Raw genomic sequence first — 18,130 nt, 5'->3', positions numbered from 1 at the left:
CGAAACTGTAAACAGCTACTAAAGGGGAAAAAACAAAAAGCTGAGAGATCGGCCTGGTGTGGTCTAGTGAAGGCCTCAAATGAGAAAGACGCAACCTCCTTCTGGCGCACCATCACGGGCCTCCTGGGCCAGGAGCGGATCGGTCCCACATGTACTGTAGAACCCCAGGAGTGGGTGAAATATTTTCAAACCCTTTTCTACGATGAGGAAGTCCAGCACAACGACCCAAGTGCTCACCCCGAGAACTTACCATATTGGCCTCCTGTTTCCGTAGAGGAGGTTGGGAAATTAATTGCCCAATTGAAAAACAACAAAGCCCCAGGCATAGACCACATCCCGGCAGAGCTCATGAAGATCAATATTAGCTGGTGGGCGGTAATCATCCCAATCTATAAAAAGGGTCCTATGGCAGATCCAGCAAGCTACAGACCCATTAGCCTTCTTTCTATCCCCAGCAAATTGTACGCCAAACACCTCCACACTAAATTAATTGATTGGATGGAAACCGAGGCAGTTCTGGCAGAGGAGCAAGCCGGTCTCAGACAGGGCAGAACAACAATTGACCATTGCTTTGTATTAGCACATCTCATCGACAAATATGTCAAGAAAACACGTGGGATTCTATACGCAGCCTTTATTGGCCTGAAGGCGGTCTTTGACTCGATTCCGCGAGTCAAACTTTGGGCCAAATTAAACACTTCCAGCATTGACAAAAGATTACTATTCTTGATAAAAAGCCTATACAGAGACTCCAAGCTGTATGTAAGAACCACAGTTAATGGTCAATTAATTGGCCCTGTACCATCCACCAAAGGAGTCAAGCAGGGCTGCATTTTGGCCCCGGCCTTATTCAATTTATATATAAATGATATGGTCAAATACCTAACATCCCCGGAGTTTCATGCCCCTAAACTGGCCGAAAAATCAATTGCAGCACTCCTTTACGCGTACGATGTAGTTCTCCTATCACGAGCTAAAGTAGGCCTCAAAAGGCTACTAAGAGAATTCGCAGCCTACTGCAGGAGAGATCAACTGGTGGTAAATCACCAAAAAACCAAAGTCATGGTCTTTGCTAGGAGACACAGACCACACAGATGGGAGATGGACAATCGGCCAATAGAACAGTTCAAAATCTTCAAATACCTTGGAGTAGTTTTCCAGTCAACAGCGTCTTGGGAGGCTCATCACAAATACGCTAGGGAAAAAGCATCCCAAAGCGCCAAGATACTGTCTCGCTTCTACTATACGAAGGGAGGCAGGCATATTCCAGCAGCTCTAGAGGTTTTTCAAGCAAAACCTTTGGCACAGTTACTTTATGGGGCCCAAATCTGGATGGGAAATCATTGCAGCACACTTGAAACTGTCCAATCTACATTCTTAAGGATCATGTGCAGGCGCCCGGAACTCTGACTTTTGCCCCAAAGGTAAAAATGGAAAACCTCAAATATAACTAAGGTTCTCCAGAAAACAAATAAAAATAAAGACCATCTTGTGATTTTGACCTAGGATTGTGAAAATCTGTTTTTAGCTCTTGATCATCCCACATAACTGAAAATCTATAGGGAAGAGGCAATTTGCCACATTTCTCATATTCCATTCAAAAGCCTTATTTGTCAACATGGCTGTAAACTATTAACTGAATGTACTACAAATGCATTGTGTCCCACAGTGAACGAGTTGCTACCCAAAAGTACAGACTGCAGCCATTTGTTCTTTTATAAGCAATAATAACTGTGGGTATGATCCATTCCTTTATGGATGCAGCTATGCACACAAAGCAATCGACATTTCCCTGTCTCCCTGGCTGCTGCAGGTATATGGCATGTGCCATGGACCATTACGTCCAACAGGAGGCCCAAGTGTGCTTCCCATATAGTCATCTAGCTATCCCTCTCCTCTGCCCGGGGTCTTGGCCTGCAAACTACACTGAGTGTGAGACTCTGGGAAGAGAGGGAGGAATGGATTTCTATATGGAAGCTACACACATGCCTCCTGGTTCTCAGTAATAGTTGCCAAGTTACAATACATGCTAAGGTACATGTCATTGCAGGTGGGAAAGGGGTTAAAAGAAGGCTCAACTGAGGCAGTTCAGTTCATCAGCCACAGGAATCCATCACCCACAGGAAGATGGATGAAGCCCAACGTTTTAAACTTAGAGTGCAGTTCATAATTGAGGCAGAGAAAATATAAGTGCACTGTTAATTGAAGATCACGTAATGACTGCTAGTATTAGTAAAGCATATCCACATTTGTTTGCTGCTTCACAATCCTGGATCTGCCGCTGTATGACCAAGGCCGTTCCTCTTCACTTTAAACTTCTGCTAAGGAAGGCTTCACACTTTCAAGAGAAGCTATGTTGCAAATGGTTTGCAGGATCTCTCTGGGCCACACAAGCACCCATTTGAGATACTGGGGGCTGAGTGAAGGGGTGGGTGGGTAATCTGAGTCACTGAAAAAACTGGGGCTCTAATGCTTGTCTCTTTATTGAGGTTAAGATAAACTGACCATAATCACCCTCAGAATATACAAAGTAGAAACAACATTGCAGTATAGGGATACTCACTTTTTTAATGTCACATTCATCCAAATGATTCTGTATAAACTGAACACTGGCTGTGAAGTCTGCTGAGTTGAATTCATACGGAATATTCCAGCCCAAAGGGCCAAATTTGCGTCTCTCCTGAAATAAGACAATAGAAAGCAAGGAGTGTGATTTCACTATTTATTAATGATGCTTGTTTCGGTTATTATTGCTTTTCGTTTAACAACTTCTATTGCTGACATTTCAGGTCAATACCATTTTCTGATCAAATATATTAGAATCGACAGAATATTGATAGAAAATGGACAAATGTTTCTCGATATGCATTATGCACCTTCTGCAGCTCAAGATACACCAGGAAATCAACGGAAGAATCTCGTGATACAATCTACTCTTGAAAACCCAGAAAGTTATACAGTGACCGTTACAGATCCCATTTAGACACAGCATGGTCACTTTTAGTCATCTTATTTGGCAGTGTCCATTCAAAAATACAGGAAATGCAGGAGATACAGGAAAGCTGTATTATTATATTCTTTAATTTTGGGGTTAAAGGATTATTCTTCAGGTATTGCTGTGGTGTGTCAAATACCCAAAGATTTATTTATTTTTTTGTTACCCTTTGAGGCCAAAAATGAAACATTTGAAGCAGAAGGATGAGTGTGCAGTATCAGGCCTTTATTCTGCATTATATTGAGCTCACATACAGCAATTGGTTGTTTTTCAGGCATCCCAGTGGAGAGATACTGTTGGGCATAAATGAAAAGTAAGTATGTTTGTAATACCTGAACAGTGGAGTGTAGGAAAGCCACGGTGTAAAGAAGAGGTTTCCACATGGGCATGTTGCTGACATCAAGCAAGTCCTGATTTATACCAGAAAATGTTCTTTTCAAACCTGCTCGCATACCTTGTGGTGGTTCATTTGTGAATTTTATGGAAGTCTGATATATATATAAAGGGGGAAAAAAGATTTATGTCATTTGACCCCAAAAGCAGCATGCCTAAAAATCATACCATTTTCAAAGCTAAAGTTCAGACATAAACAAAAGCCAAAAGTCTTAAAAATGACAGACATGTGGCTGACTTAACAGCTTCCCACTGAATGAAACACACATGCTTCCTGTATCCACACCTTCTTCCTTATTCCATTGTTTATCTGATTCCATTAGGTATGAATTCACAAACACTCCCCCCCAAAAAACCCCTAAGATCCCTTGTTATTAGTCCAGTATAACAATGAGCTATAAGCTACTAAAAAATTTCTAGATTCAGGTAAGTAGCCGTGTTGGTCTGATGCGGTTAAAATACATTAAAAAATAATAAATTTCCAGTAGCACCTTAGAAACCAACTAAGTTTGTTCTTGGTATAAGCTTTCGTGTGCAACTTAGTTGGTCTCTAAGGTGCTACTGGACAATTTATACTAAAAATGTAATACCCTTCAGCAGCCAATGATCAATGCTGAGGGCAGTGAGGTGTCTCATTAACGAGTCAGGGAGCAACAGCTGCCAGTAACAGCATCAGGGAAACTATGCAGGTGAGGATTTGATTGACATTTTGGATTGGAGAAGATTGGAAGCCCCTTGTAAAATTCATTATATATAACCCAAATAATGACACCCACTAGGTAGGATAGGGGACACGGGTAGCGCTGTGGGTTAAACCACAGAGCCTAGGGGTTGCTGATTGGAAGGTTGGCGGTTTGAATCCCCGCGACGGGGTGAGCTCCCGTTGCTCAGTCCCTGCTCTTGCCAATCTAGCAGTTCGAAAGCACGTCAAAGTGCAAGTAGATAAATAGGCGGGAAGGTAAACGGTGTTTCCGTGTGCTGCTCTGGTTTGCCAAAAGTGGCTTAGTCATGCTGGCCACATGACCCGGAAGCTGTACGCCAGCTCCCTCGGCCAGTAAAGTGAGATGAGCGCCACAACCCCAGAGTCATCCGTGGCTGGACCTAATGGTCAGGGGTCCCTTTAGCTTTACCTTTAGGTAGGATATACATATAAAAATCATTTTAAGAACAAACGAGAACACCAAAGACAGTGACAATTGGACAATAGCATTCCTGTCTGGAAAAAACAACAAGCCGATGGCAGAACAATCTCTGTTTTAGAGCCCTGTTGAGTCTACAAGAGAGGAAATTCTTGAATAGGTAAAGATTCTCTTCTTGCGTCAGCCATAACCTAAAGTCTCTCATATGACTGAAAAGTCTTTAACTTTTACCACAGTTTAAATTTCAACGCAAGCAATATTTCTCCTTCGCACTTTCAGTTTTGCCACATGAATTATCTTAACAGTTTATCTAAATCCCCTTGAATATACTAGAGCTGACCTGTAGCAAAGTAATTGGAAACTTATCGTGTGGTTCAGTGGTTATCCATACTCGGAAGGTATCATCAGGGATATCAGCACTAATCATTGTTTCTAAAAGTTCTTCCATGAACTCCAGACCCAGATGGCAGTTCTGAAGTAACACCCAGCCACCCTGTACCAAAAAAAAGAGAGTAGTTAATTAAATAATCTGCTAAACATCAAGCCAACTGCAATTTACGAACAACAACAACAACTACACAAGAGTATTCCACAGATATGGAAGGTTTCACTAGCTACTTGTTTTCGTTTATATCTTCTTGATATTGGGGTTTGGGGTTTCTGTGTTTTAATAATAAATATGGATTTGTATTAAAATTAAACAAGTATACTGTAGGTTCCAATGAGTAAGTAAAGTAGTACTGCCATCTTGTGGTAATTATAAAAATTATAGCAGGGCAATTTCTGCTGGTTTTGGTGAACAGGAGATACCTTGTTGTAATAAAAATAATAATCATCATATATTAAAAGAAACCCCCTGCTTTCCCCTTTAGAATAAGGGTTTTGTTTAGGCTCAGCAAGCTCTAAGATTCCCAAAACTTCTATCAATCACTGACGGGTTCTGGTGAGCTCTTGGTTTTAGTAGGGTTCAACTTTTTCAGGCCCAGAATACACCTTTGATACAAACATGCATTTGGGGACCAATTTATTACTTTTAAAAAACAATATATATTTGTATGGTGCTGCTGATGCTATTGTGACCCGGTTCAGATCATGTTGCACCACGGAACAGGGTCCCAACCCACCACTGAAGGCCATTGGGTTTCTGTCAGGGAAAATGGTGGGTTGTAAATAAACGATGATGATGATTTATTCCTCCAGGAGAGAGTCCAGGACTTCTCTCATCATAGATGCCATCAGATGTCAAGGAAATAAGCAGCTATCCTATTTTTAAAAGACATCTGAAGGCAGCCCTGTTTAGGGAAGTTTTTAATATTTAATGCTGTATTGTTTTAACACTCGATTGGGAGCCGCCCAGAGTGGCTGGGGAGACTCAGCCAGATGGGCAGGGTACAAATAATATATTATTATTATTATTATTATTATTATTATTATTATTATTATTATTGGACATCAACACTTATCAAGTATTATGTTCATATGCCCCTTTTTGGCCACAGAACGCCTCATAATTCTGTTTCTCTATTCAGAGTTCATTTCACCTCACTTGTTAGTTAAGCAAATTTTCCTTTTGCCTTGCAATCAGTGCCCTCTTCAGAGTTGAGTTACGGCTCCAATACTGTACTGACTTTAGCCTTCAAGGTCACCTGCACTTAGCTGTACATTGACTCGGTCTCTCTTGCTCCGTCTCCCTTGGCTGAACCTACACACACACACACAGTGGTACCTCGCAAGACAAAATTAATTCGTTCCACGAGTCACTTCATATAGTGAAAATTTCGTCTTGCGAAGAGCGGTTTACCATTTACCCGGTTTACCCAGTCTACCCATTTAATCAATGCGTTCCTATTCATCTTGCGAAGCGCGGCCATAGGAAACTTCGTCTTGCGAGACGCCTCGCGCAATGCAAAACGCTTTCGTCTTGCGAGTTTTGCACAAGGCATTCGTCTTGTGGGGTACCACTGTAAAGGTAAAGGGACCGCTGACCATTAGGTCCAGTCGTGAGCGACTCTGGGGTTGCAGCACTCATCTCGCGTTATTGGCCGAGAGAGCCGGCGTACAGCTTCCAGTTCATATGGCCAGCATGACAAAGCCGCGTATGTACATGTGTGTGTGTGTGTGTGTGTACATATATATACACATACATATATATACATACATACAGTGGATGTAGCAACCGAGTAATCTCGTTCCCGCAAGGGGACAATAAAGATAACGATAAAGATATCTTATATACAGATACACACACACACACACACACACACACACACACACACATCAGTGAGGAAGGACAGAACATGTTCACAGCTGCTCTGCTGGCATCCCTCAACACCAGCAAAGAAAAGTTTCGACTCAGATTTAGCAAATATGCCACCTCTTCTTTTTAATCTGAAGTCATACTAACATTCCAGGCCTATAGACATTGCTGTGGAAGCAAGTCTCATTGAAAAGTACAGCGAAAGTTATTTTTTAAAAATACCCATGCTTCAGATACTATAATAACTGCAGTTAAGCTCTGTTAAAATCAATGGGGCTTCCAAATAAGTCTGTTAGAAATTTAAGGTAACCAGTTTAATACAGGAATTACAGCTATTCCTCAATACCACACTTGAGTGAATTTAATAGTGACAGACCAGAACAGCCAAAATCCTATCGATCTTTTACAGTGCATTTCTTCACTGACCATGTCTCAGCCAGAATGACAAAGCAGTGAGGAAAAGAGTGGGTTTGGTATCTAAGCAAAGTGGGTCAGGACAGACTACTCTGCATCTAAGTTTGGCCTCATTGAGGGGCAGTATTTCAATATGAATAGGAAAATGACAGTACTTCTAAACATTTTTTAATAGAAAAAAGCACTGCTAACAGGTATGAAGGTAGAAGGCCAGCTAGACGGTGGGAGCTATTCAGTGTACAAAGTTATCCATCGTATGGAGAAGGTGGGTGGAGAGACATTTTCCTCCCTCTTTCATAGTACAAGAACCAAGGATCATCCTCTTACACTGAATGCTGGAAGTCTGAGGATGCACAAAAGGAAGTACTTCTTCACACAGTGAATATTTAATGGATAATGGTCTTGATGGCTGGCTCTTTACTCCAGTAGAGAGGCAGCATGTGCTTGAATACCAGCTGTTGCAAAACAGGAGTGAGGGAGTGCTGATTGTAGGCTTTCCATAGGCATCTGGTTGGTCTCTGTGAGAAAGCCGCTCTCCTTCACAGGAGGGCGGGGTTGAAGGCTGGCCTTGAACTCTCCCATGCTTGGGGGGGGGGCGTTGCGAGTCCCCCGTGTCATTGAGCAGTCCCAGCCCGCATCATGCCCACAGCCAGCCAATCCAGCTAGTTGGGGGGGGCGCGTGGTTTGCTGTATTTAAGCGGCTGCACGGCAGCTGGGAGCTCCCCCTTCAGCTTCTTGCTTCTGCGGATCTCCCACCTTCCCTCCCTTTCTTCTTGCATTCAACACCTTGACCTTGCTATGGACTTCGGTTGGTCACCTGTTGAAGGGGCCTGGCAGGAACTTTCCCACTTGGCAGATTGGCACCAGCCACTTGGTTTTCGCCTACCTTGTAGCAAATTGTCACAACTTTGTAAGGTTTGGCGATTAGGCATTGGAAAAGCTTGGTTGATGGGAGGGGAGGTTGTGGCCATCACCTGCCCCTCCCCCTTAAGGGTATTCCGTTAAAGGAATCTGGGCATCGTGGTTCCTGTCCAAAGCCCGGGTTGTGGCCTTTATTAGCCCATTAACCTCAAATACTGGTGTCCACGTGTTTTATTCATCAAAGGCGGGGGGGGGGGTTTGCGGGTCCTTGACACTCAACAGAATGTTGCATCTAGACAGCCCTTTGGTATGATCCAGCAGGAATCCTTTTCTGTTCTTACTTAGAAATCAGCCCCATTAAGATGGATAAAATTATGCCTAGATAAGTGAGTATCAGATTGCAGCCTCACTCTTTTAAATGCAATTTATCATGTTAATTTATCATTAATAGCTATATGCCACACCTCTTTATACAATTTTTAAATGGAAGTACAAAACCTGAGTCAGGGGGTGGGTGGAATCTTTAAAAAACTCAAGCGATGGGATGAGATTTTTTTTTCTTTAAAAAAAAGTCAAGATTGTATACATACCTGTGACATTGATGTCTGAATTAGTTTGCGTGCATGGACTTCTTGTCCTTGTCCCATAGAAATAGCTCTGTTTTCTACAACAAGTGAAATGGTAAAATGATCATAAGATTACATAAATTTGTACTCTTGGTTGTAGGCAAGCGTGGAAGCACTTTTTCTTCTTCTTTTTTTTGCTAATTTGGCTTTTTCAATTCTATGCTTTAACTTACTCAAGAATCCTCTGCATATTGTATTTATTTAGCAGATATACAGCATTGCATTTTTATAAGACTTCACTGAATGTTGGCCCTTTATTTTATTCATGTTTGTGCTGCCTTCCATTTGCTACGAATCAATTAAGTTAATTTAGTATATCACTTTGCTGCATGCATGAAGGTCTTTTGATGCCAATGAGAATTAAGTTGAGGAATAAAGCCAGAGGTAATGTCTGACCCTCTCAAGAAGTTATCCTCTGTGGTACTTAGCACTGGTGATAGTTGTGATGGAAGCAAATGTCCACGTGCATAAGCTGTAATAACAGAAAGGCTGTCAAGAGCTGCATTCCCTTAAGCGTAATCTGTTGAGGGGCTAAATGCTGACCGTGGATAAAATCATAGCCTCCTTTCCTCATTTTCTACCACCCCTTTATCTCCCTTGCTCCCCCTTTCTTCCTACCCAGTGAGCTACTAACTAGAGGAAGGACAGATCACTCTTCCAAGGGGCTTGAACTGGCCGCTTACGGCAATATTCTCTCCCCCGCCCCACTTTCCATCTCTCTACACATTTCAACTGCTCTCTCCCCCCCCCCCCCGTCCTGCCCTCCACCTCTTCTTCCGAGCTCCTCCCATCACATGAAATAAGACTGAGTACCACATGGAACTTGGTGGCACGTTACCCACTCTGTCCTAGATCAAGAAAGAGCCATTTATTACAGAATTAGTGAAAGCTCCTCTAACAGTAGCCTCAAGTGCCTTGAAATCTGAAGCTCTTTCTAGCCCTGCCTTCTGTAACAATTGGCTTTTTACTAATGGACACCTCCTGCTTGATCAATTGAATACAACCCTCATCATAAAGTTGCTGAAGTTTGTTCAGGATTGTAGATGAGAGGGCCCACTGCAAATTCTGTCAATTATTACAAAAACTAAATTTACCAAAATGTTTTCCCCCCCCTAAAAAAATCAAATTCTTATCTTGAAGAATAAAATATTCTATTTATACCCAGTTTAAGTTTCCTGGCCAATGCATCAATCTGGATAGTTGGATCAGATCCCATTGATAAAAAACAGATGAGCGGGGTTCGCTTATCACTTTCCTCCCAAGTTTTCTCTAAGTTTAAAATGACTGGTTCTGTATATTTTTCATTCAATGAATCCGCAATGTACTTCCTGGCTTGAGAAAGTGTGCGATCTGGACACCACGACCTAGGAACGAAAATATTTGGTGAGGCTCAATTTCAGTGTCAGTTTCATTTACGTATCATTTTTTTCCAAGGTAAATGCTGCATAGCGATTAACACACAGCACTCTTAGAAGAACGCTAGCAAAACAAGCAATGCTGAAATTGCATGATCCTCACCTGATAAGCAGAAGTTTACGAAAAGTATCTAGAGAGTCACTGTATCCATCGGGAATCGTTTCTTCCTCTGGAGCCTCCTTGTCAAACCAATTCTTCCACCCCTTCTCATTACGACAGATCTAATGTACCAAATGCAACAGACAAACATAGTTTCCCCATTAGAGTACACTTGTGGCAATTTTAGAAAGTTACACTTCAGTCAAAGTCATATTTCATAGAATCATAGAACTGGAAGGGACTTTCAAGGTCATCTAGTCCAGCCCCCTGCAATGGAGAAATCTCAGCTACAGGATCCATGACAGATGGCCATTCAACCTCTAGTTTAAAAGCCGCAAGGAAGGAGAGTCTACCACTTTCTGAGAAGTCTGTTCCACTATCTAACAGCTCTTTCCTGATGTTGAGCCAGACTCTCCTTTCTTGCAACTTGAAGCCATTGGTTCGTGCCTACTCTCTAGAGCAGGAGAAAACAAGCTTGCAGCATCTTCTATGTGACAGCCCTTCATATATTTGAAGATGGCTATCATATCTCCTCTCAGTCTTCGTTTCCATGCTAAATATACCAGTACCCAACTCCCTCAACTGTTCCTCATACGGCTTGATTTCCAGACCCTTGATCATCTTGGTCGGCCTCCCCTGCACACGTTCCAGCTTGTCAATATCCTTCTTAAACTGTGGCACCCAGAACTGAACACTGCACTCCAAGTGTGCCTGACCAAGGCAGAATAGAGAAGAACTATCACTTCCCTTGATCATGAAACTATACTTGTGTTGGTTTGATGTCATCTGCAAATTTCTTGAACATGCCTTTGGTACCTTCATTCAAGTCATTTATAAAGATAAAGGGCACAATATGTCTGTTGATGCAGCCTAATATAGCATTAGCCTATTTTAGAAGGTGCAGAGGATGAGCATCTACCAAAATGCAACTAAAGCAATGAAGCCCATCCAGTCCCTTACCCTCAAGGAAAGGCTCTTTGCTGTGGCTGAGTGCCCCCAGCCTGTTTTCCAACTGCACCCAGAGCTTGGTGGACCTTTGCTTCAAATCCCACCATCCCCGTTTCACTGCTGCAGAGTTGGAGGGGATGGGGAGGAAAAAGAAATGTGGGGTGCAGAAGATGAGCCCTGAGATATGCTTTCCCCCTGACATAGGAGATGAGGGCTTACTGAGCAGCTCTGACTGCTGCTTGGAGCAAGAGGCTTAGCAGACCATCCCAGAAAGCTCTGCTCATGTTAGGTAGAACATGTTTTTGAGGGGTGGGATGTGCCAGCATTTGTGATTATTTACATGCCCATATATAGGTGTACCGGAAACTGCCTTGCACCAAGGCAGACTATTGGTCCATCTGAGTCAGGCATGGCCAAACTTGGGCCTCCAGCTGTTTTGGGACTACAACTCCCATCATCCCTAGCTAACAGGACCAGTGGTCAGGGATGATGGGAATTGTAGTCCCAAAGCAGCTGGAAGCCCAAGTTTGGCCATGTCTGATCTAAGTCAATATTGCCTACAACTGACTGGCAGTGACACTCCAAGATTTTAGGCAGTGGACATTCCCAGCACAACCCAGAGATGTCAGAACCTGGGACCTTGAGGGGAAAAGATAGCATGCGAAAAAGATAGGTGCGAAACTAGGCAATATTGGAATTAATGGCCACATCTCAATTCTCTAAGGCAAAAGGATACAATGACTGTGGGAAACAATATACGGAATAGAAAGAAAGACGAGTGAGCCCACCTGGTTCATAATTTCAGAAAACTGCGGTAGTTTACTCAGTTCTACCAGATTCAACCATGTCATATCAAGAATCCACCGGAATGGTTTGGTAGGACAAGCTTTTAGGTCCAGCGCTGCACCCCCTGATTAAAAACAATCATCATCAGCAGCATTATTACAGAGTACATACGTTATGCTTCATATTATTAAATTTGAGTTTTAGACTATCAGACAAATGGCAGTCTCTATCCCACCAAATAACGAAGGAAGCAAACAGACGCAGTCCACAGGTACGTTTTGCACGAGTTTCTGTAGACAAACCTGTTGTGTAAGCTCTCTGGAGAAATGTATGTTACTACCAGGGTTGGCCCACCCATGAGGCAAGGTGAGGAAGGATCCACAGGGGCCGCAGATCCCAATGTGTATCTTTATTCCTTGCTTGTTCCTGATGTAGACCTTCACTCACTCCTTCTTCCCGGCTGGGGAGGGGGCACCCTTTTGTGGTTCACCTCAGGTAACAAAATGTATTGGTCTGGCCCTGGTTGCTACCATGCAGCTCTCCTGAATATTTGTCTCCATTTGATATGAACATTTATGGGTGAGTGAGCCCCATGGAATTGACTTCTGAATAAATATGTTTAACCAACACTGGGTTTAACCAACTGGGATCATGGCACAGCCACAGAACTTCATAGGACTTGACATCTGGGTGAGGACAGTAGTGTGGGTGATGTTGTGAGGTTGTTCAGACATCAATATGCATTGTTTCGTACCTTCTAAGCATGAATAATACTCATGAATAAAGCATGAGTAATGCTACGAACATGAGTTTGACCAAACTGCGGGAGGCAGTGGAAGACAGGAGTGCCTGGCGTGCTATGGTCCATGGGGTCACGAAGAGTCGGACATGACTAAACGACTTAACAACAACAAAGCATGAATAATATGAAGGTGTTCTCAGTGTGCAATGCAGCATTTACAAAGATGCTATAGGATTATCTGGTGATATAGGTATATATATATTTTTTTCACCTGCTGATGTGTTGTTGTTGTGCTATTGACTGAGCATAGGATTGTGACTATGCTATTATGTCAGCGTTAACCTTGATATAGCGACCACCAGGATCATAGGATCACCCTGCCTGGAAACAGTTTCAAAATGCCTTTCCAGTAAAATATTACAACAACATTATTTCTCTAAAACCAATGCTTTTTGTATTATATCTGAAAGCATGTAGGATGAATGCCTAAAATATGCCATTATTCTCTTTATTAATAATACAGAATCAGTTTTTTTGCAGTTATTATAGCCTCATTGTTTGCTACAAACTTTTAATTGCCCTTATTTCATAGCCTTATACCTGATTAGCATTTTAATTCATTCCCCTTGCATCTGTGACATCTATGATGGTAATGTATTATGGGTAATTTTACATTTTTGTATGACACATACACTTTCCTTTATGTGAATAACTTCCTTTTAGAGAGGTTTTTCCATGACTAATACAAAATAAGAGCCAAGACCAATTCGTACAGTGTCACAGACAATACTCCATCAGCAGCATTGCCTTCTTTAATATTTAGAATTCATATAAAGCTTTTATGTTTCAAAAACAGTTGGTGCATTACGTGATGAATTGGCCAGAAGTCCTTCTTAAGAGTCCCCATAAGAACAATAGCAGACAGGCCTTCTTTGTGATCAATCAAAGCATGCCTTGACCACATTTTAGTCATCAGAAACCGTAGCTCCCATTCAAAGCCATGGTCTTAATCAGGGACAACCAAAATGATGCCCTCTATGTGTTGGATTGCAACTTGCATTTTCCATCGCTAGCCATGCTAGCTGTGGCTGGTGTGTGCTGTAGTCCAAAAACATCTGGAAGCACCATGTTGGCTAACCCTAGTCTAAACAAAGCACAATTCCCCAAGTTTGGAAGTTACCAGGAACTGTAGTCAGTTTAAAATTAGAAGCTTTCTCGTCCTCACAAAAGGCAAAAGAGGAGGGAGACATTTCACAAAACCATGGGCTTGCCACAACTTGTATTCAGAGCAGAAAACAATTGTTTACAACCACAAATGGACTTGTATACCATGAGATAAGAGACACATATGTTTTAGCCTGTGTTCCTGTTTCCGATTACACAAAATTAATGCCCATTTACTACAGTAGAATTAACCTGCACATCAGTCTTTAGGCAGTCTTGCATCCTTCATAAGTTTTAAAAGCCTACTCTGTCACCATGAATGTATTTGAACAAAACTGATGTTATAAAATTTTAAATAATCAGTGTGGATATGCATAAGGATGGCTTACGTAGATGATGGATATGCAGAGCAGGAAAGGTACCAACAAGTGTGTGAGGTCACCAGCATGGCTAATGAGCATTCTTAAGAAGGCTGTTATTCCACCCAAGCAAAGCATATTACAGCAACACAAAGCAAAGTACCAGAAGTGAATGAAGTGCTTGCTTCAGGCAGTGAGTGAGTGATAGCTCCAGGATGCTGGGTGGAAAGTTCCAGACAAAACAATGCTCCGACTGTGTGCCTTTGCTCTCTCCCTACCGTCACTCAGCTGAGCTGGAGGTGAGCACATCTGCTCCCCAAAGAAAGGGAGCCTGGGGGGCTTTGCATGGGCATCTGGGGGGCCACTGTGAGAACAGAGTATGGGAGCAGATGGGTCTTTAGACTGATCCTGGGGGGCTCTTTTATTCTTAAATTCCTGTTTACCCATTCCAATGGCTTTAGGTAGTTGCCCACTATGTTTTGTGTTCCACACAGGGTTGCTTTCAGTATAATATGCAAACATGTATTCCATTACAAGCTTTTGTAACAAGGTAGAAATAAATCAGAACCAGTAATTACCTTTAATTAGTGCTTGGAACTCCTTTGGCTTGATTTGACCCCTCTGAAGATCGATTTTTAATGTCAGAAGCAGCGTAAAGAGAAATTTATGGTTTTCATATAAACCTCTAACAGAGTATGTGAAAGTTTCATATGTCAAAAACTCAATAATATTTGTGATCCTTTTCTGTGGAATAGGGGACTTATCAGATCTAAGGCATAAAAGCAAAGCAAGAAAGTAAGCAAACAGATTCACATCAACAAGCTCAAAGCGGCTCACATCAACTTCACAAAAGTTTACACAATAAAATATAGCAGCATTTCAAGTAAATTCGCTAAAAGAAAAAGTAATATACAAAAGGTAGAATGTTTAATATACAAAAGAGGGGTACAAATATTAATAGATCAAACATCTCATATTAATAAATATATACAATGAACTGTATCTGCTTGTGTTTGTGCAAAAACTTCTGCTTGTTCAGTGTAACATCCCCTCTGCCTCCTCTGCTCATGCACACATACCCAATTGCCCCAAAGGGTTAGAGGAATCCCTAGAACAGACATAGGCAAGAGCACTGGGGGAGGAGAGGAAAATCCACTGAGCAATCAAAAGCACTTGCATGAACAAGACAACTACATTGGATATAATTCTAAGGTTAAACAATCTACTAATAACTCACATTAAGAGAATAGAAATACAAAAATACAGTGGTATCTGTATAGAATAGAAATACAATAGAAATACAAAAATACAGTGGTATCTCTACTTACAAATAACTCTACTTACGAATGTTTCTACTTACGAACGGAGCTCCATCCACCATCTTGGATGCGGTTTAGATAGGATTTTTTTCTACTTTTTAGATAGGGTTGCATCGACTTACAATTTTTTTCTCCCAATACATTCCTGTGGGATTCGACTTACAATTTTTTTCGACTTACGAATGTGCGTTTGGAACGCATTAAATTCGTAAGTAGAGGTACCACTGTATGTTATGCGTTTGGGGAGGGGTTAGGCTGAATGCACTCTTCTAATTCTTGGAATAGTCAAGCTAGCTTCCTGGTGAGGTGATGGGGGAACAAAGGCTCTGTGAGAGATGGCAAATGGGTAGCGCCCCTTCCTCCAACTCACAGCAGAGTTGAGAGCAAAGAGTTTTGAGTCATGTGAGCTGGAAGCAAAGCAGAAAGCTGGAGAGAGTGTCAGAGCAATGTTTGATTTCTGTTTGAATCCAAGGCTGCAGCTATGGAAGAAGTAAGGCCCTCTTGGGGGTGTTAATGCTGTGAACCCCTCCATCATGGGCTCAGGTTGAGGGTGTGTGTAAAAAACACACCATACATCTTTAAAACACCTCAGTCTACACTGTACCTCATTCGAAGGGAAACATGAACCTAGGGTAAGCGCCTGGAACCCCTGGATTCTTGCAGCGCTTGGAGATTGGGGTGACATGCAACATTTATAATCTAAATAGCAGCAAAAAGCAGTACAGCTAAGCAAAATGAAATGTTGCTCTGAGCAACAACCCCAAAGTCATTCAGCACTCTGCCTGACTAGATTGGATGAAAATGAGCCTGAAGCAAAGGGGATGGATTGGGAAAAGATACAGGCGTCTGCAGAAATAAAACTGTATTCTTACCTGGCCATGGACTGATCAAATAGTTTTAGGAACTGAGCTAATGAGGTTTGGTACATTGTATTGACCATGCTCATTTCTGTGATAAGAAAATAAAGAATGCTTCCTCGTGTAGCAGCTGGACGATATTCCTCTTGTGCCGTGTTAATTTTTTTCTCAGTTTCTCCTGCAACTTCCAGCTTTTCAGATACCTCTGTAGCAGTTTGTTTAGTTGTCCTCAAAACACCAATTAAAGATTCGTCATCCACCAAAGACCCTAAAGGGCACCAGAGGAAATGTTCGGTAACGGTGCTTTTTAATTTCCTGTACAGAATTCAGAACTCAATATGGAAATAAAACCAACCAGTTCCTCTAGCAGAAAAAAACATAATTTAATTAGTACAAAGAATCCAGGCCAAGCAGTTAAAGCAAAGTGGTTCTTTGCATTCTAAATGAGCCAAATAAGAGTCGCCCAGGCATTATTCTGGTTTCTTCTCCTACATCATGCTATGTATCTTTCTGTAAAAAGCCCAACAACTTATTATGATGAAGGAAGAACACTTCATCCCAAAGTCCGGGGTCTCTTTTTATTCCAGTGGAGGAAACTGGTAAGAAACAATTAGCATGAACAGCATTACCACAAGGCTTTCTTGGGCAAATGCTGGAGCCCCAGCAGGGCCTATTATTGCTGATGATGGGTGGGCTGCTTTAAAAAAATCCTGACACTGAGAGGACCACAGGGAAGCAGCTGCTGCTACTTGCAGTGAGCTACCACCTGAATTCCCTCAAAATGCTCACTGTCCCTGCCTCCAAGATACCCCCACTCATAGCTGCCAAGTCTCCCGTATTCCTCGGGAAATCCCCGTTTTTCCAGCTGTTCCTAGCAGAAAAAACGGATTTTTTTTGTTTTTTCCCGGTTTATTCTGGCGCGGCGGCCATTTTGGAACTGGGTGGAGCATGCTCAGAAGCGACTTTTGATGCTGCTCTGCCCAGTTCCAAAATGGCCGCAGTGCGACTTCTGGCGTGGCGGCCATTTTGGAACTGGGCAAAGCAGCATCAAAAGTCACTTCTGAGCATGCTCCGCCCAGTTCCAAAATGGCGGCAGCACTACTTCCGCCCTGCTACTTCCGCCCGGTCCCTTATTTCTCCGGCAGCAACTTGGCAGGTATGCCCCCACTATGGATAGATGCTAGGTTGGAGCCAATTAGGGGTGATTTAAATGGTTGCCCTCCTGCAGGCAACAACACCCACCCAATGCCCTGTTGCTGCCTCTTCTCTGTCATATGCCCCATAGCAGGAAAATAAACCGGGGGAGATCTTGCCCATTTCCCTGCCTTTGAACACTACATGGCAGTGTTTCTCATCTGCTGGGTCATCCTCCATGGAGAAGGGACATAGGAAGCTGCCTTATACTGAGTCAGACGATTGGTCCATCAAGCCCAGAATTGTCCACACTGACTGGGGTTCAGACACTCTTCTATCCCTGCCTGAAAATTCTGGAGACTGACCTTCTACACGCTCAGCAGATGCTCTGTCACTGTGGTCCTTTCCCAATAGAGAAAGGAGGGTCCATAGCCTCCTCTGTTTTAGCCACAAAGAACCTCAACTGCTAGTCTGCCTCATCTCAATCAGAGAAGTGTGATCTGTCCATTTCAAACAGAAACCTCTGCTCTGTAGTTGTTTTATCTTTTCACCTTGCACATCAGTACTTCACATTAATATGGTACGAAGGACATACTTGAATGCATAAGGATGTCTGAGAGG

General features: G+C 42.4%; 1 protein-coding gene across 1 annotated transcript in view; it reads right to left on the bottom strand.

Moving 5' to 3' along the window:
- The window catches only part of DNAH8 (dynein axonemal heavy chain 8), a 130,334-nt gene that overhangs the window by 16,672 nt on the left and 95,532 nt on the right, over positions 1-18,130 (bottom strand). Inside the window, exons 74-82 of the mRNA XM_035110511.2 lie at positions 16,391-16,643; positions 14,778-14,968; positions 11,937-12,058; positions 10,204-10,322; positions 9,847-10,049; positions 8,650-8,723; positions 4,868-5,020; positions 3,328-3,483; positions 2,564-2,680 (exon numbers count right to left, since the gene is read on the bottom strand). Of these exons, the coding sequence (XP_034966402.2) occupies positions 2,564-2,680; positions 3,328-3,483; positions 4,868-5,020; positions 8,650-8,723; positions 9,847-10,049; positions 10,204-10,322; positions 11,937-12,058; positions 14,778-14,968; positions 16,391-16,643 (1,388 nt within the window). The remainder of the gene's footprint in view (positions 1-2,563; positions 2,681-3,327; positions 3,484-4,867; positions 5,021-8,649; positions 8,724-9,846; positions 10,050-10,203; positions 10,323-11,936; positions 12,059-14,777; positions 14,969-16,390; positions 16,644-18,130) is intronic.

This window comes from Zootoca vivipara, chromosome 3, assembly GCF_963506605.1.
Source record: "Zootoca vivipara chromosome 3, rZooViv1.1, whole genome shotgun sequence".
In the NCBI taxonomy this organism is placed as follows: Eukaryota; Metazoa; Chordata; class Lepidosauria; order Squamata; family Lacertidae; genus Zootoca; species Zootoca vivipara.
This window is presented reverse-complemented; position numbering and strand designations above follow the sequence as displayed.